Below are 19,902 nucleotides of genomic sequence, written 5' to 3'. Positions count from 1 at the left end.
ACACAGTACTTTGTTCTCACATGGTCTATTTCCCCGGAGAATGCTTATTTCTGATGGACTCTTCTAATTGCAGGTTCCTCACCTTGTGAATCCCCTAGACACCAAACTAGTTCCACAAAGTCTTGCAATAGCTTCTGCATGGCACTAGGTGGTGATATCAGCTAGGTCCACTGCCTTTTGGCAAGGCACACTCTATACAAACGCCACAAACATACATAGCATTAACTGCCAACTAACCAGATAACTCTCCTATCACGCATTGACCTTATGTTTCTCTTTGACCCTGTTCATTGCTCTGCTGCCTTTTCAATAGGTTTACTCTATAGGAATACTACATTCATACATAAATACAGTTGTTGGTTGGTTAATAAATCTCATAGAAGGGAGTAATGGAATAGTGTCTGATTTTTTCTTAGGTTGATAGACCTTTAGAGATTGCCTCTCAGTTGTTGGGTTTATAGGACGCTTATAAGGGAGTTGTGAGATAGCTTCTACGTTGTTCTAGATTTAAAGACCTCTCAGAAGGGGCTTGTGGGGTTGCTTCTGAGTAGTTGCTCTTAGACTTATAGATCTCTTACAAGGGAGTTTTAGGATGGCTTCTTTGTTGTTGTTAAGTTTATAGACCTCTTACAAGGGAGTTGTAAGATAGCTTCTGAATTGTTAAGTTATAAACCTCTTCAAAACGAGGGATAATTTCTGAGTTGTTCTTAGTATTCTAGACTTCTTACAAAGGAGTTCTGGGATAGCTTCCTAGTTGCTGTTTATAGACCTCTGTTGTTAGATTGACAAACCTCTTAGAAGTCGACACTTGCGAGTTGTGGGATAGTTTCTGAGTTGGTCATAGATTCATAGATCTCGTACAATAGAGTTTTGGGACAGCTTCCCAGTTGTTGGTAAGTTTACAGACCTCTTTAAAGGGAATTATGGGATGACTTTTTAGTTGTTCTTAGGATTATCAATCTCCTACAAGGGATTTGTCAGATAGACTCTCAGTTGTGGTTAAGATAATAGAACTCTTGGAAGCAAGTTATGTAATAATTTCTGAGTTCTTATGTTTCAAGACCTCTTAAAGAGGGTTTGGGATAACTTCTCAGTTGTTGTTTAGAAAACCCTCACAAGGGAGTTATGGGATATATTTACAGGTGGTGGATTTACACATCTCTTAGAAGTAGACTCTTAGAAGGGAAGGGACTGAATTGTTCCTAAGATTAAAAACATCTTACAGAGGAGCTGTGGTATATATTCTTAATTGTTAAATTTACAGACCTCAGAAGAGACTAGTAGGATAGCTTCTGAGCTGGTATTAAATTTAAAATGTGCTTTCTCATGATTGAACACAGATTGAGAAATACACACAGATCACTAAATTCAACACGCCATGTCGCCAGTGTTGAAATCTACCAGTTGTCCATCATAGGAAACTAAGAACTTGAAGAAACAGCTCTCTCTTGATCTATAACACATGCTTGATTCATAGCCCACATAGATATGAAAACTGTACCCCCATCCTCAATAGGTAACAAGGCTATCAAGGTCATTATTATTAATAAATATTGATACTCAAGTCATTTCCTGATCACTATCCCTGCCTTTTGCCATGCTGTCTGTTGTAACAGTGTACTCATGTATTGGTATTGGAGTACTGCCACTTATACCTTTGGCTGTTCTTCGGTCCATATGTGACCCCTCCATGTTATATTGCTTCTGCGCACTTGAATAAGTGCTATGTAATAACATATCATTATTTCGCTAGGAGAAGGATATGAGGGGGGACTATTGTTGGAGGAAAGGGGCACTGTAGGCGACCCTGCTGAGATGTAGACAATAGGGTGCAATGCACTGTGAGAGATGAGCCCTAAGTCCTTCTAAAAAAGTTAACATTTAAATATTACAGAAACATGACCTGTGTGGGAAAATGGGACTTTAGTTAAACTCAATAAACATCTAAGATCACCTGCATTAAATTCACTTTTCTGGTGAAGAGTGACTTTCTGAAATGCCTGAGTGGACTGCAGAAACCCACCCATCTGTTAGAATAAAAGTTACATACAAGTGTGAGATGGGGTTTGTTGTTCTTGAATCATACCATTTCAGGGAATTCACACATTAGGATGGATCCAATAACATTTGTTTTGAGATTCCAGGCCTAGTTACAAGACCTCAGCAAGTGTGGTCCTGTAAAGACGGGAAACAACCCTTACAACGCAACCATTACATCGCACAACACTTACAACGCAGACATTACATCGCAACATCCTTCACAATGCATGTCACCACAATGCGGGCATTACAACGCATGACACTACATTGCATGTCACTACAACGCAAGCATTACAACGCATACCATTACAACGCATAGTTCCCATACACTATCCAACACTTTCCATACTGTTGCACACCCTGGAGTTAGTATAGTAATTTTTACCCCTACACTATCCAACACTTACCCTACTGTTGCACCACCTGGAGTTAGAATAGTCATTTTTACCCCTACACTATCCAACACTTACCTTAAATGCAATGTAATGGTGTGCATTGTAATGGTATATGTTGTACAGGTATATTGTGATCCGTTGTAAAGGTAGTTTAAAAAAATGCGATGTAATGGAGTGCGTTGTAAAGGATGTTGTGATGTAAAAACTGTGTTGTAAAGGCATGCGTTGTAAATGTATGCCTTGTAACGTCATACATTCTCTAAAGACCAGAGCTTTGTCCACCGCTGTCTTCATGACTGCACAGAGCGAAGAGTCTGAAGGTCCTCCCGATTCCAACTGGAAAGTGCCTCGTGTCTTGTCAAGTGTTCGTGCTTTCGCAACATGGCAGTTCTGCTCACACAAACGTGGGCTGGAGGTCCTCCTTGAAGTTAACCACTGCCTGGGCACCAGCACGCATTTTCACCCAATGCTCTGCGTTGCCATAAGTCTCACCATCTGTTCCAGATGTGCCACTGTCACTAGAGTCATAGGGATTCTCAAAGCAGATCTCACAAAATGGCCTGTGGCAGCAGCAGAAATATTCCTCTGAGCTGCTGGAGTCTGAATCTATGGACTCCTGGGTGTAACGTTTCCTGGGTTCATCCACAGTCTCGTTGTTTGTTGCTTCGCGCCTAGGTCTGTTCAGCGGGCCCAGGGCAAACTGTTCTGTTGGACGGCTCCTCCTTCTCTTAAGAAAGTGATGATTATTATTTACTCCAAATTGTTTTACATCTCCTGGATTTTCAGGTGAACTTTTATTGTCCTCAGCCTGCAGACTGAGGTCTCGATTGAAGGCAGGCCGCATTGACTTGCTGCGAGGATGCACCTCACGCTCATGACCTTCGTTGATAGGAGGTAGCTCTTCTTCAGTGTGAGGCCCAAGCCCATTGCATGCCACACCGGCCCTCTTGCTCCTCATGCACAGAACATGTGAGGGCAGTGGCCCCAGGTGGTATGATGATGATGGAAGGATTTTGGAAGAGTAGGTTTGGCCCCTCCTCCTTCTCATCATGTAGGGAGAAAGGCTGAGACTGACATTCCTGAAGGGCTCCGGTGACCTCACGTTGACCTCGTGCTGCATGCCATGGCTAGCTCGCCTTGGCCTGTCGGGCGACTTCAGGTTTCGGATCCCCACAGTGTCTATGCTTAGCTCTTTGAGAATTTCCTGCAGCTTCTCGCTGCTCACGTAGTTCACCCTGGGTGACGATTGCTCTGTGGTTCCTCCTAACGTCAAGGGCAGACTTGGCTTCAGTGAAACATTATTCTCAGGAGTTGTTGAATTGTCAAGGCTTGATTGCTGATCTTCAAAGCCAGAGCTGCCTTCACTTGAATTAGTCCACCTCTCTTTACCATCCTTTTTAGTGGTGCATGCAGGCTCGGTTGCAGATCCATCCAGCACAGCCTCGGTGTCTTTATTTCCTGATGACGCATTGTCAAGATTCAGCATTTCTATAGGATCCTTATTGTTGCTGTTCTTCTGATGACCAGATGAGGACACCTGATTCTGTATCAGGACATCCACACTGAGCACCTCTTGTCTTTGGTCCACATGTATTGCCAGCTCTGGCCATGAGTCTGCAGTGGTCATGCTGTGGCCAGCATTGTCCGCTTCCCCCTCTGGGCTGTGAGCAAAAGCTGGGATTGCCATAGAAGAAGGGTTGGTGTCAAGGTGCTGGTCATCACAATCCGTAGACATCAGCCTGTAGAGCTTTTCTTTGGCATTGTTCACCTGCTCTTGCAGACTTTCTATCACTGCATCTTTCTGTGAAAAGATAAATATTAAAGAAACGCATGAGGAGTGTAAGCCCTTGACAGCAAGACCTTCCAACCAATCCAGATCACATTGAGTTGCCACAGTAAATTTTTTCACGTATCGGACAGGACTTTTCCATATATCTGACATGTCTTATCTTATTTTTCTCTTACATCTTATCATTGTAATTTGCTCACAAGAAACCGCACCTTGAAGATTCATGCAGTTTGATAACATAATTGACTATCCTATTCTATCACTCTTAGCCAGGAGCATGGCAAATTGGACACTTCAAATTAACAATGTTTAGTTGCTCAACATTCTATTGTTTATGGCTAGTTTTGCAGAAAAGTGGAAGAAGTAAGCATCAAGCAATTAATACAGGTGGAGGGGGTTATTGAAGGTGGGCACATGTTGTCAGTGCTTCCAAAACTAGGAAGAGATGCATAGCTCACCTTCTTTCCAGCTTAGCACGCTCAGACTCTTTGTGAGTGGTAGCACGGAAGATGTGGAAAAGCCTGATGCTAAGGTATAGTGCGGTAAGTTGGCTGCCATGGTCTTTTTCTAGGCAATATTTTACATAGCTTCTGGGCCAATTCTGGGCTCTCTCTTCTTGGAAGTTTCTGTCTTTCTTTGCTCACTCTCGCATATGGAGGGGAACTTCATTGTTAGTATAGAAGTGTTAGAACTTCGCATACACCAGGGGCACAAATGTAGAATTTCAGAATTGGGCTCTTTTGTCGTCTTTAAATCCCATTGGCAAAGAACTCTAGTTTTGCTCCACTGTTGCACTGCTTGGATCACTCTGTGAATAACAGTCCAGTTCGAGTACCTCGGTTCCAGAACTTGGCTTATCAGAGACATATACTTGAAGGGGCTGATTTAGAGTTTGGGGTAGATGGAGGACTCTCTACACAAAACTTACGGTTCACTCACCTGATTTACAGATGGATAGATCTCAACTATTCCAGCAACGGAAACTACTCAATCTCCTTCGCTGGCATACTCCTCTGACGGCCCAACGGGATAATGGCTATTGGAGGTTTGGGGATTCAACTGGCCACCCAATTTAAATGGGGCTAACGAAAGACAGTTTTCATTGCCCTTTAATGCCAACCTGCAAAATGACCCCCACACCGTGGTAGACTGTCGGTATGGCAGGAGTAAATAACTCCACCAAACCAACAGCTTTACCACCATCCCCCAAATGTCAATCATTTCATAAATATATTCAGCAGTCTACACGTAAATTATATTAAAATGGCCTGCTCCTCTAATTCACAGTATGCGTTCTGGCCAGTGGTGGCTCGCAGAGGTAACGCTGTGGGGGCAGTGAGGCGGGAGTGGGGAGTAGTGGAGTCCGGCATACGACGGCAGATATTTATTTAATTACTTTCATCTTTGCTGTCATATGACGGACTCCACTACCCCCCACCCAGCCCCGCCCCTGACCCGCCTCACTGCTCCACAGCATTTCCTCTGCGAGCCGCCACTGGTTCTGGCCCTTGTCTCATACGCCATCAATGACTTTGTAAATATTAATCATGAGTTCATATTCCTACTATGCTGATAGTAAGGTTAGAAGGATGTAAGTATGTGTTGTATTCAGTCATTGTATGCATGTAGGTGATGAAATTCTGCACGGTTGTGGAGAAATATCTGACTACAAAGAGGCAGATTGAATTCCTCTGCCACTAGCCCTTAGAAAGAGAATTTGTGCCAATGATTGGCTGCATGTCTCATTGAATCTCCTGCAAGAGTTCCTGCAAGAAAGACTCCAGTCCCTGGGCATGGATGGCCTCACCCTCCTTCTAGTCCATTTGTGAAAGGCGCGCATCATAAGGCTGGATCTGAATTTCTATGACTGCTGACAGTGACCTTCACTGCCCTTGAGCTTCTTAGGCACTTTCTTTGTAATTTCCATTTTGTTATTCCTAGATATCAATTCCTGCCCCTTCACCATCAGGTAATACCGCTGCCTGGTGTATTGCCCCTTTCACACTCAAATGATTGTCTTAATCCTCTCTTATGGTGTCTACTTCACCACTACTGCTGCTTTTGTGTCCCACATCTGGAGAGGAATTTGGAGCAACAGGGCGCTTTCTGCCTATGTTTCTCCTCTCTTGAACTTTCTTCCTCTGGACCTCAGAATCAGATTGACAAAGAATCATCGCAACTTTCATAAAAGCTTCAAGACCTGGCCATGTTCTATGATCGGCTAGCTTTTAAGTTTTCATGGTCATCAATTAGCTGCTCAGAAAGGCACAAAACCTTGAATTTAAATATTGTCATTTGCTTGCTTAACACACTTGTTTTCTTAATTTGGCCACTAGTTTCTTTAGCATCTTTTCACTTTTTGTTTCTTAGTCCTGCACTCCCTTCATGCACCCCATCTCATCTCCATTGCTCATAAGCTGTTCCTTCCCTTAGAGCCTCTTCTTCCACATCTATCTTGTTCCTCACTCCTCATATGCCTCTTTTTCTGACACTGACACTTGAGCAGATGCTTGCTTCATGGGGCCTGTAGGATCCACTTTTTTTTATTCCCCTTACAAGTTTGTTTGAGTTATAGAGTTGTGTGATATAAAAACTTCACAAACATACATTGGATTTTTTAGTTGATGCTCTTCAGGGCCACACTCAGAATCAAAAGCACCCCTGAAAAAATTAAGTACCTGCTCCAGGCTGTATCAAGCTGGCATAGCAGGGTAGCCTGTCCCCCTGCAGGTGCCTGGCAGTGGTGGTGCAGAGTGGGAGTACACCCCCAAGGAATTTTGTAAATATGTGACCCTACCTTAGAGCACAACAAAAATATTCCACCAAGAAGTCTCCTAAACTCTTTGTACCAGACTTTAGCCCTGCTGAGCTTTCAAAATTCATTATTGCACTCTAAAGGTTGGACTGCATTTCTCCAATAGTCAAATGCATCTATATACATTAATTTCAACGTGTCTTATTTATGACACAAAGCTCTTAGTATACAACACCTTATGAAGTATGATAAAAAGCTGTTTATATTGGGGAAGGGAACAGGAGGCTGGTAGCTGTGAACAACCACAGCAAAGAGGTCAACTTTTTAAAATTCCATATTTCGAAAACAGTGCAGATTGTCAAGGTTTGTTTAATATGGTGCACCTAAAACATAATCAGTTCGAGTTCTAATCAGAAATAATTTGAGGAGCTGAAATTAGAAGGAAATGTAGGAAATTTAGAACACAAATTATTATCTGTAAATTCATTCATGATTGTAATTTTTTGACACACATTCATCATTGCTGTTTTGTTACTGCTTCTTTAAAACTGAAATTTAAACGGAAATAATAGTTTCGATCTGGATAATTTGGTTAGGGAATGATTTAGGGAATGACTTTAGCAGAATTCATGAAATTCTCAAAACATTTTATTCCATGGAATTTGCGAATCATTTTTTTGAACTATGGGTGGAGGTAAAACTAGAAAGAAAATTTGTAAAATACAGTGATTAAATTAAGCATAACATTAAGCATTAAGCATAAAATCATACTAGTTTTCGTGGCAGCCGTAAAAAAAGGTGAAACCTTCTTGGGGTTTATTTAAATTATTATGAAAGCAAAATGCAGCTACGTAGATTATTTTCCCAGCAAAGTAAGTGAAACCTTTACAGTTTCCTCATGTATTGTACTGGAAGATGTACACAGAAATAAAATTTTGCGCCCTTTAGGTTTAGGAAAATAAGTGAAATACTGCAAAGCCTTGTCAGGGATAGTAAGCACTATATAAATACAATACCATCCCTATAAATTGTTATTTGTGCAACAGAATTTCTGCAAAAATATGTTTTTGCTGAGGCGTAATGGAATAAACTATTCACTATTTTGCAATCTTATAGATTCTTTGGAAGAACTAAATTCCACTCATGCCTAATTATGGTTTGGAAAGTGTTCTTTATATATCTTTAGAGTCTCAAGGATGCTGAAACGTTGGTCTGTATCCATGACGCAAACATTGTACTGTGGCCAACAAATTAGTTAAACTCACTAGTCACATTAAGAGTATTTGAGAGACTGACTTTCAGCAATTTTCTCATTAACTTTGAAAAAGGTCTGCACCTTTTTCAAAGTTAATGAGAAAATTGCTGAAAGTCAGTCTCTCAAATACTCTTAATGTGACTAGTGAGTTTAACTAATTTGTTGGCCACAGTACAATGTTTGCGTCATGGATACAGACCAACGTTTCAGCATCCTTGAATGTTGTACACTCCCAGAATTAAACCTGGTTTTCCTGAGCTGAGTTCTGAAGTTTGGAAATGTTATTCTCTTCCATCCATGGCTTCAAAGAACTCCTTCATTACATGCCCTGTAGGTGACTTATTGTAGACACAGAGATACCAAAGCAATAAACACCTTCCCCCTTAAGCAACACATTTACTTGACTTTTATGCCATCACAAATTTGATTATGGTACTATTGCTACTTCTCAAAACAAAGATGGCCGTTCATCTAGGGTTTGATGCCCAATAGTGGAGGCTATGTCTCAAGATAAATAAAGAAGAGGCAAATTCTACTAACTTGGTGAGGCACATGAACCACCCGTTTTATGGAGGGAACAATCAAAGATCCAGGTTTCTTCGAACTTAAAAGGAATAAGGTGATGTTTGAGGGTGTGCAAGGTGTTGATAATGCACATCGGTGTAGAAGAAACTACTAGAAATGTAGTATTTGTAGAAAAAAGCCAGTGAATAAAAGGCATTGTTATCCAAGCAGAGGTGGGCTGGTGAGCGATTTTCGGACAAGCCGGTGCATATATTGGCTGTCATCATGCTGAGCGAAACATGGATGATTCCGGATAGGCCATCAGTCCCTCTCAGGAGATGGGAATAGCAAATGTGCCTTGCAGTCCCTGTACGCCATAACTATAAATGTTTCCATGATAATGTCCGCATTGAGCACTGGTCCAGCTACCCTACACCTGGCGACCCACGTACCTCGGTCAGCAGTCGTTTCATTGAGTTATTCTCCCCCAGGAGTTGGTAAATCTGCTCTTCGCTGTACATGGAGCGGAAGCTCTTGCTGGGGCTGTTGAAGAACTTGGCCATTTGCCCAATGCTGTGGGTGTGTTCCTCCTCAAACTGCCTCCACTGCATGAGCTGCAAATAACAAGCACACATGTCAGTACCCAGACTACACTCATTATAAAGAGTATCAAACTGTGTTTTATTTACTTTAAAAGCTTTAAAATGGACAAGGCTATTACCCTACATTCAGAAATTTTTGATAATGAAAATAAGCTTGGTGAATATATTACAAAATAAAAGAATTTGGGTAACATTGATTTAGGCCAAAGGTCTCGAAACTGTCGTGAATTAATGCCTGGGGGTATAGTAAATGTCCAAGATGAGGATTTAGTATGCCCCTATGGAGCCTCAACAAAAACAGATGAAAAGCAGCACTGTGATTTAGTGAAAGGAAAGAGCTACTTGTAGTGGGCCATCAGCAAGTCTTTTGTCAGGTAGGGAGTAGGTTGCACGGGGGGAATAATGGTCAACGTAGCACCTTCTCATTTCTGATTGTCACACTGTGGACACTTGTAGGGCGACAGGTCTGCCAATAGTATGTTGATAATCATGTATTTAGCTGTACTTTTAAAATGGATAATTGAACATTACTGCAACATTCACATTGTTGAATATGTCTTGAGCTGCCAGTAGTCCCATTTTATTTTTTACTAGCAGCACATTGTATTTTGTGACTTGCCGTTTTAAATTTAGTATTGTAAAGATGGGTCAAAAATTCCAGAATGCAAAGTCCATTTGTCCAAAAAAACAGGAATGGCGGCGGTGACAGGCTTGACAAAGTACCAGTTACCAGCTGGATGGAAATATGAGAAAATAAAAGGCAAGGATGAAAAACTTGTTTGACTAACTCTAAAATCCCTTACACATTTTTGACTCTTTGGCTTATGTTATTTTTTCAATTTTACATATGGGATTTATTGTAAAATGAGTATGAAAGAACAGTGCTTTGGACAAATCTTTTAATATATCCCTCAATCCCGTGATATCACTTGAAATGTTTGCCTGTTTTCTATCAAGTGGGATTAACTGAAAATGTATTACTGTAAATCAGTTTTGTTTATATTTACTAGAGTGCCATCTTTCAAGACCCATAGGATCCTTTATCTTGCTTGCAGTATATGACATTGAGTAGGATAATTGTGAGAAAATGGATTTGTAATTTTAGGGAGCATGGGAATGATGAAATTATTTTATATGGGGGTTTTGGCGGTGTGCCATTAAAAAGTTTGAAGCTCTTTGGGTTAGGGTGTTCACCCTTGGTTGCCAGGGGTCAAAGCTAGGCTATCCACTTAATATGTAAATGAATCTCATTTAGATTCATTGTATGCAAATGTATTTCATATAAATACCCTGAAAACCTGACATTGTTCCTTCCCTTCTTGTCCAGTGTTAGAGAGATGCTTGTTTTCTTTTTTAAAGATATCACACCATATCATTTGTTTGAAACAAGCAACAAAATGCTGAAAAAGGCAGTCAAAGATGTAAGTTTAGCCCTATGCCAAGCAAACACGCATTGGCAAATTGGTCCTGCTTTGGCAATGCATTATGGTCGCCATATTGGATTTTCCTATGCTGGTTGCTTTTGAAATGTGAAAGCACTGGCAAAGCCAATAATGGAGATGAGCCCTTCTTGAACGTCTGTTTGCTATACTTTCAAGACAGCCACCCCGTTGCATGACACAACGTGTCTTAATGCAATGCAGGCTTGACCTTAAAAGAATAAAAAATAATATTTCCATAAGATGGCTGCCACATTGTGTGACATGATAGCAATGTTTGTCACACAACCTGGTGGCCATCTTAAAAGTATGTGATTTTCTATACATAGATGTCCTTCAGGTGTGAAAGTGATGTGGCCGCCATCTTCAATGTATAGAAAGTAATACTTTCTTTCCTCGTGAAGATGGACAGGGGCCGGTATTTATTTATTTATTTATTTGCGGGTTTGTATCGCGCTAGATTCGACTCCCGGAGGAGTATCTCTGCGCCTTTGGCAGCCACAGCAACAACGGGAGGGTTGGTTTTACTAATATCGAAGCACTTTTAAAAGCATCAAGCACTGGCAGAGCCAATAAGAGTGAACAGTGGGAGGGGGCTATCATTTGGACAGGGGTGGGGAAGGGAGAAAAAGCCATGGAGGCGACAGACGAATAAAGAAGGGAGAGAAGCGGGATATGATAGAGAAGTGGAGGAGGGGACAGAGAGCCTGACAATGAGCCTAAGGTGGGAAAACAGAGAAGTTGAGGAAGAGGGGAGCATGGAAAAGCAAACTAGTGAGCAAGGAGCAGAATATGCTCTCACATGACGTGCTAAATAGGAAGTGATAGCAAAATTAGGAAAGAAAAAATAGTTCCATGACATAAGCATTGGGTGGATACAACGCAGCCAATCAAAAGCAAGGTAAAGAAGAAATGACCTGAAGCCCACTCTGAGTAGTGTTGTAAGCAACGGTGGCTGTGACAGACAGCTTACGCTGTGCGTAGTGAGAGCACACAAATTGAGAGGACGGCTCACTGTGCGGAACGTTTGACAGAAACAAATGGTGGGGTATATTTACTAAGATTTAGCGCTGTGTTTGCATCACAAAAGTGACGCAGATCAATGCAAAATCTTTATTTACTAATTTACTTTCCAGTGCAAAACTTGTTTTGCGCTGGAAAATCACTAGGAAGTAGCAGGCTTTGAATTACTTATTGCCAATGGGGCGTACCATGGGCGGTGCATGCGCGTCCCCATGCAACGACCAAAGGTTTCTGACGCGAAACCCTATTTACGGAAAAAAAGTAGACAGGGTTTTGCGTCAAACAAAAGCGCCCACTTCAACCTGGCACTTTTCCGACTATTCATTTGTGCTGCATTGTACAGCACACATAAAAGGTGGTAAAAGTTTTAAAGTTAGTCTAAGCATAGTATGTTTTACTGGAAGGGTATCCTTCCAGTACAAAACCTATGCTAGACTCACGCAGACACCCTTGCACTATGGTGCAAAGGTGTGTGCATGGCGCATGGCAGCACATTTCTGCACCAGTGCTAGAAAGAGAGAAGGAGGGTGGCATAGTTCTGTAAATATGGCGCTCTCCTGCTCTCTCCTTCTCACGCAGTGTAGCATTTGCAGCTGCTGCACTTCGCTACAATATAATTTAATAAATCTGCACAGTAGTGTCACAAGCTCAAGTCCCAGCAAGAACATCTCAACCTTCCATCCTTTCGAGGTGGGTAAATTGAATGCTATAAATTGGGTAATAGCACCATTTGTTATTAACTGGGCTGAGAACTGGCATGCGTTTGGCTATAATTATGTTGCATTACCTAAAGCAAATTAATATATTCAAACCTCATTTCAATGTGAAAAATTTGAGAGTATTTTCTAGTAGCATCTCTTACTCATAATACAAATAAAGGATGTTTCCTTGAGGGCTGCATGTGATTGGTTCACTGGCTTCAGTTGACATGGCCTTCATCAGGTTATGTAACACATGGAATCTAGATAAACCTATGGACACTGTTGATGTGATTCTGCAGCTGGTCCCTGACTCAATCACTATTGCATCCACAGCAGTACAGGGAGAGGGGGTTATGGGTGGCTTAGCTACTGACTGGTGCATCATGATGAGTCTTTCATGGCAGGTTCTGCAGTCACACCGGGTACAGGGATTTGTATACAGTGCATCAATGTGTTTTTATATAGAGTGTGATTGGTCACTAATGACTATAACCAAAGAAGAGAGAACTCAATACTGTTTACGCCTCTCTAAAATTCAGAGTGGGGGGCATCCCTATTTGCTTTAAAAGCCCCCTGCCCACTAGAACCACTAGTCGCATGTCTCATCCTTGGATCCTGGCCCATGACATCTTGTCTATCTGGGCGGGCGTTACGCTGAAGATCAGCGGCGCTCTTGATTTTCTTGGGGAGGGATCACTATCTAAAATTTCCTGCAGGTTTCCTTTACCTTAATGTATCTCGTCTTGGATCCTTTAGCAAAAGGTGTGATGTCAATGAAGTGGGAATGGACGCCCACATCAATAGGTCTACATGTTTCAGCCATATGTAATTTTAGGTAAGCACTATTTGTGAAATGAGACAATTTTGTGACTCAAACTCATGCACACAATGTTTGCCTTTGCATGCCATACATTACAAATCATCCTGAGATACCTCCTCAGTGAATTTATTTGGCATATTTTAGTGGCCCCATAGAAGCTTAGTGATGTGCGGACCCTATTGTCACACTTTTGTCAAGGGAGTGCCAGCCATGGACATGTTTGTATCCTCTAAGCTATGCTCTGTCTAAATCTGGAGCGATTATATAATTTGTCAGGGGCATAGCAAAAGTTGGCTGTGTTCCCTTATTTGCTGGTATGTGTCTAAGTCTGTCACTGTTCCATTATTCCTTAGGACAATGGCATAATCTGATCTGTTTCTTTATTTGTCCGGAGTACGACTAAGTCTGGATCAACATGCCTAACTCCTTGTCGCTGTTCCTATTTTTAAGGGACATGGCTAAGTCCAGCATTGTTTTCAAATTTTTAAAGGCCCATGGGTAAGTTTAGTTCTCTTATTTTGCAGTGGTATAGCTAAATCTGGTTCAATTTCTTGATTCGTCGATTACCTGTGGAATAAAAATGAAGCAATTGACGGTGGTCGTGCAGAGGAAGATCCCACCCGAAGTCAGCCCGAACACCAGGTTGGACCAGGCGTAGAAGAAGCGTGTCACCAAAAGGACCACCCCGGCGATAAGGATCACTAGGTTTACACCAACCATAATTGTCAAGGATTGGTTCACTGGTGGGGAGCTGACGTTCTCAGTCAGGCCAGCCAGGTAAGTGCCGTATATTAGAACAGTGCCCTGTACAGAAAGATGAAACACAAGTCAATAACAACAGCAACACAACAGTGGATTCTATAGTGCCATTATTTAAGCAAGCCCCCAATCCTGATGCTTTTGAGCTTGCTCTGTCAGCTAGAACATCCTGGAGTTAAAAAAATATTACTGAAGATATTGTGCACATCTGGGTGAGGACTTTGACATTAGTACATTGAGGAGAGCAGTAGAGTAGGGCTTTATGGACTATGTTCACAACAAAACCTCTGTGAGTTAGAGAATTACACAAAATATTTTAATAGTTGATATTTCTTTGGCGTATAATTGTTTTTGTATTTTTGTGTATTGTTTTGAGGTCCAAATCATAGAACTGACTTAGGCTGGGGGTCCTTAGCTTCCAATAATGACTCAGTGGGGATCCCCGGATTCCAGTAATGATTTCTTGGGGGTCCACAGAAGCTAAAAGGTTAAGAACCACTGACTGAGACAACACACACACTCTCCACATGGATCCTATTGGTCATACACACACATGGATTTTCAAGATGTTGTAAGGTGCAGCTTCTAGTAAGACAGCTCTCAACCACTAGACATTACTCTGGCATCAAGTACCACAATAGTAAAATCTTTCTTTGTCTTTACTGGACATTGTCTGAAGCTCATTCATTGCTCTAGAAAGATCCACTGGTTGGATAGTATGGCCCTTTCTAAGATCAGATTTAGGGGAGAACCCCTAAGTGAGATGGCTGGATGCTCATCACTGCAATGCATGGAAAGAGTAATGACTGTGGTGCATACAGAGCATTGGCACTCTTGGCTGGGGATGTCTGGCAGGCTCTGTAGAGGCTGATGATGATTGGCTGCTGGGCGCACATCAGTAGACTTGCTAAAAACATGCTTCCTCATTTGACCCCTAGTCTTTCAATGCCATCTCCTCTAGCAGATCAGCTGTGAGTGGCTTCTCACCGAGGAATCGCTTGATCTTGATGAATCGCGTACCCCCTACCCTTAGGACTGGACTCAGTCGGCTCGAGTATTTCATGCTACTGGTTTGTTTTTTTATTGTGTCCCTCCTTTAGATATTGCTTGGTGGACCAAAACAAATGACAGATAAGAGAAGGAAATGGGTGGAGCTCCACCAACAGGTCCTACACAACAGCAGGAGGCTAGACATGAGGGTCTCTTGAGTTCAGAAACAGCTTGCGCTCCTCGTCACTTGTACAATGGAGGAGACTTGACAACATTTGGCTGCGCCCTTATTCTTGGTTGCTCCAAAGCACCTGAGCAGCCTGGACCTCAAGAGCTTTAAACTTGCCACCACATCAGAGGCAAACAAGCGAAGTGTGTTCATCTATTGATTGACTCAAATACAAAAGTTTGGGGGAGGGTCAAAGGGGAACGTTTTACGACCTGTCTGCTCAATCCCCTATTCACAAGATACATCACACAACAGAACAGAACAGGTCTGGAAATGGTGTGTTGCTATACCAGACTGTGATGTAGTAGGCTGAGTGCATGAAAAGTGTCGCTGAAAAAAGAAATGCGATTCAAAACACAATATTGTTGAGAAACACACGCTAGAATGATTCCCATCAGACCACCTTTATGGTGGAAGTTACGTCATGTGGGAATTACTGATCATACAAGAACGCATCCGACCTTGTAGTGCCGGTGCAGACATGGACGTCAGTGATCTAGCTCAGGTGTTGATCCTAGGCTAGTATAAATAAAGTGCAGTGCTCAAATAATAGTGAAAATTAAAATTGACTACATAGATTCTAGAGACATTGAGGCAGAAATCTGTGTGTCAAAGTTAAAAACACGCTGGGTAGTAAGACTAACCTGTAGCGCTGTGCAGAACGGTCGACATGTTTCAGCCATAGGGGCATTACCCCGGCTTTCTTCAGGACCTTTAGACTTGGAATAGCTACTGCAAATACACGTAGTATATTAAGTGAAAAAATGAACTATATGTGAAAGAGTAATCAATAGATGTACTAGACAAAGTTACATATCTACCAGGAACCTTGAACGCTTGGTTATGTCCACTGGAGGGAGAGAAACAAATCTTCTTCCCAGCTTTGTGTGGGTGAAGACCTCACCTCACCCGGCGACCGCTCGGGAGTATGAGGCCCCGCTCTGTCCGTCGGTGCCTCTGATGTGAAACCAAGCGGAAGTGGACACTTCCGCTCTGTTTTTAGTGTCTTACTACCCAAGCGTTCAAGGTTCCTGGTAGATATGTAACTTTGTCTAGTACATCTATTGATTACTCTTTCACATATAGTTCATTTTTTCACTTAATATACTACGTGTATTTGCAGTAGCTATTCCAAGTCTAAAGGTCCTGAAGAAAGCCGGGGTAATGCCCCTATGGCTGAAACATGTTGACCGTTCTGCACAGCGCTACAGGGTAGTCTTACTACCCAGCGTGTTTTTAACTTTGACACACAGATTTCTGCCTCAATGTCTCTAGAATCTATGTAGTCAATTTTAATTTTCACTATTATTTGAGCACTGCACTTTATTTACACTAGCCTAGGATCAACACCTGAGCTAGATCACTGACGTCCATGTCCGCACCGGCACTACAAGGTCGGATGCGTTCTTGTATGATCAGTAATTCCCACATGACGTAACTTCCACCATAAAGGTGGTCTGATGGGAATCATTCTAGCGTGTGTTTCTCAACAATATTGTGTTTTGAATCGCATTTCTTTTTTCAGCGACACTTTTCATGCACTCAGCCTACTACATCACAGTCTGGTATAGCAACACACCATTTCCAGACCTGTTCTGTTCTGTTGTGTGATGCATCTATTGATTGATTAATTTTTGTTTTCATAGAGTGAGATGATACTGAAGGGTGTCCTGGTACTAAAGATTGAAAGATATCAAAATACATCAAAGGAAGAGAAGTGAAGAAATTGGTGAGTATAAAGCTATTGTTGGAAGAGGTGTGGTTTCAAAAGTTAATTGAATTCAAACAGATAAGGCCAGCACGAATGGTAGAGGGCAAGTGGTTGCAGCAAGAGCAGTCAGCACAGAGAAGAATAGTCCTCCTAGACGAGATTGTTGAATCCTGGGAACAGAAACCAAGCGAGCAGTTGAAGCAAAGCATTCTGGGTAGTTTATATCTAGTGCACAACTGAGTCAATTAGCTGGAAGAAGATGGTGTAAAAATGGCCTTGTGACAGAAATCTGTGCTACTCATGGTCTCCCAATTGGACTAGCTGAGAGTAGTGTTCGCTACAGGCATCACTGTGAGCATAGTCGCCCACAGCCAGCCAAGCCAGCCAGCCAAGCCAGCCAGCCTAGCTCTGGGACACTCCCGCGCCGCACGGCCACCAGCTGCTGCGTGTGCCTCCCCTTCCTCTGTGCCTCGCTGCCCGACTGCCGCCTCATGACCACGCCCCCTCCTTCGAGCGGCGTGGTCCATGATCGGCGCTCCTCTCCCTGTGCTGTGCCCCTGGTGTTTTTTCTGTGCTTAATTGTATAATTGTTTTTCTCTGTGTTTAATTGTATAATTTGTATTGGTATTTGTTTTCATTTCTGTTTCCCCCGCTGTATTGCCTGTCTCTCCCTGCCTGTCGCCGCCCTCCGTCTTCCCTCCCCGCTCCCCGCTTCCTGCCACCACCGCTGACCCCGCCCCTTTTTTCCTTCTGTTCCCTCCCCGCTCCCGCCTCCCAGCTGCTCCGCCCACCCGCGCACTTGGCCATATATGGCGACCGTGCGACGCAGGTGAGTGTGTCCTAGCTCTGGGACACTCCCGCGCCGCACGGCCACCAGCTGCTGCGTGTGCCTCCCCTTCCTCTGTGCCTCGCTGCCCGACTGCCGCCTCGTGACCACGCCCCCTCCTTCGAGCGGCGTGGTCCGTGATCGGCGCTCCTCTCCCTGTGCCCCTGGTGTTTTTTCTGTGCTTAATTGTATAATTGTTTTTCTCTGTGTTTAATTGTATAATTTGTATTGGTATTTGTTTTCATTGCTGTTTCCCCCGCTGTATTGCCTGTCTCTCCCTGCCTGTCGCCGCCCTCCGTCTTCCCTCCCCGCTCCCCGCTTCCCGCCACCACCGCTGACCCCGCCCCTTTTTTCCTTCTGTTCCCTCCCCGCTCCCGCCTCCCAGCTGCTCCGCCCACCCGCGCACTTGGCCATATATGGCGACCGTGCGACGCAGGTGAGTGTGTCCTAGCTCTGGGACACTCCCACGCCGCACGGCCACAAGCTGCTGCGTGTGCCTCCCCTTCCTCTGTGCCTCGCTGCCCGACTGCCGCCTCGTGACCACGCCCCCTCCTTCGAGCGGCGTGGTCCGTGATCGGCGCTCCTCTCCCTGTGCCCCTGGTGTTTTTTCTGTGCTTAATTGTATAATTGTTTTTCTCTGTGTTTAATTGTATAATTAGTATTGGTATTTGTTTTCATTGCTGTTTCCCCCGCTGTATTGCCTGACTCTCCCTGCCTGTCGCCGCCCTCCGTCTTCCCTCCCCGCTCCCTGCTTCCCGCCACCACCGCTGACCCCGCCCCTTTTTTCCTTCTGTTCCCTCCCCGCTCCCGCCTCCCAGCTGCTCCGCCCACCCGCGCACTTCGCCATATATGGCGACCGTGCGAACGCGCAGCGGGCGCGCCGATTGTGCGCCGAAGGCGCGCCAAAGGTAAGCCCGTCTACGCCCGTCCGCGCCTGGACCGCGCCCAGTGCCAGGACCCCTGGCCCACGAGGACCCCGCCCGACCCGCCCGACGTACACCGCCGCCACCCTCATCGCACTCAACACCGGCCGAGTCCCGGGATACTGCAGAGCCACCCCACGACGCGTCCACGGACCCTTCAGCTGCAACACCTGCAGGTTCACCTGCATCCGGACCTGCCCGACACCAGCACCCGCCAAGCCGAACACCAACAGCAACCACCTCAAGTGCATCCTGCTCAACACCCGCTCCGTCCACAGACACGCCATCGAACTCTGGAACCTCCTAGACGCCACAGCCCCTGACGTTGCCTTCATCACGGAGACCTGGATGAACGCCTCCTCAGCGCCCGACATCGCCATCGCCATCCCAGACGGCTACAAGATCACCCGGAGGGACCGCAACGCCAACCAGGTGGGAGGAGGCATCGCCATCATCCACAAGAACACCATCCGCATCACGACCAGCACCGACAACACCTCACCCTCCGCCGAACACCTGCATTTCCAGATCCACACCGACCCGAAGACCACCCTCAGAGGCACCCTGATCTACCGACCGCCGGGACCACGCACTCAATTCAGCGAGGACATCGCCGACTTCGTCAGCCCGCACGCCCTCCCCTCCGCTGACTACATCCTCCTGGGGGACTTCAACTTCCACCTGGAGAACAACAACGACTGCAACACCAGCACCCTGCTCGCCAACCTCGCCAACCTTGAACTCAAGCAGCTGGTGTCCACCCCCACCCACCTCGCCGGACACACACTCGACACCATCTTCTCATCCAGCAAAGACATCACCTTCAGCCACGCCACAGAACTCCACTGGACGGACCACAGATGCATCCACTTCACCTTCAGAAGAACGACGATCCACCACCACCAGCAACAGGTTGCCCGAAGAAGCTGGAACAAGATCACAGCCGACCAGCTCGCCACTTCCCTGAGCCAGCACCCTCCCGCCAGCTCAGCGAACCCCAGCCAGGCCGCCGACAACCTCACGAAGTGGATCAGCAACTGCGCAGACGAACTCGCCCCTCTGAGGATCCCGCCCAGCAGACCCAGCAGTAAGAGAGCCCCATGGTTCACCGACGAACTCAAGAGCTCCAAGAAGAACTGCC

At 44.5% G+C, this 19,902-nt stretch overlaps 1 protein-coding gene across 4 annotated transcripts in view; it reads right to left on the bottom strand.

Moving 5' to 3' along the window:
- Window positions 1-271: 271 nt before the first annotated feature.
- GPR156 (G protein-coupled receptor 156) overlaps window positions 272-19,902 on the bottom strand; it is a 121,369-nt gene continuing 101,738 nt past the window's right edge. For all 4 annotated transcript variants that reach the window (XM_086933545.1, XM_086933548.1, XM_086933547.1 and 1 more), the window contains 3 exons: window positions 13,891-14,127; window positions 9,191-9,352; window positions 272-4,236 (listed from right to left, as the gene is read on the bottom strand). In XM_086933545.1, the coding sequence (XP_086789671.1) occupies window positions 2,830-4,236; window positions 9,191-9,352; window positions 13,891-14,127 (1,806 nt within the window). In that variant the 3' untranslated portion in view covers window positions 272-2,829. The remainder of the gene's footprint in view (window positions 4,237-9,190; window positions 9,353-13,890; window positions 14,128-19,902) is intronic.

Source organism: Lissotriton vulgaris, chromosome 8 (genome assembly GCF_964263255.1).
Source record: "Lissotriton vulgaris chromosome 8, aLisVul1.2, whole genome shotgun sequence".
Lineage (NCBI taxonomy): Eukaryota > Metazoa > Chordata > Amphibia > Caudata > Salamandridae > Lissotriton > Lissotriton vulgaris.
Note: the sequence above shows the minus strand (reverse complement) of the source record. Positions and strands in the feature narration are given on the sequence as shown.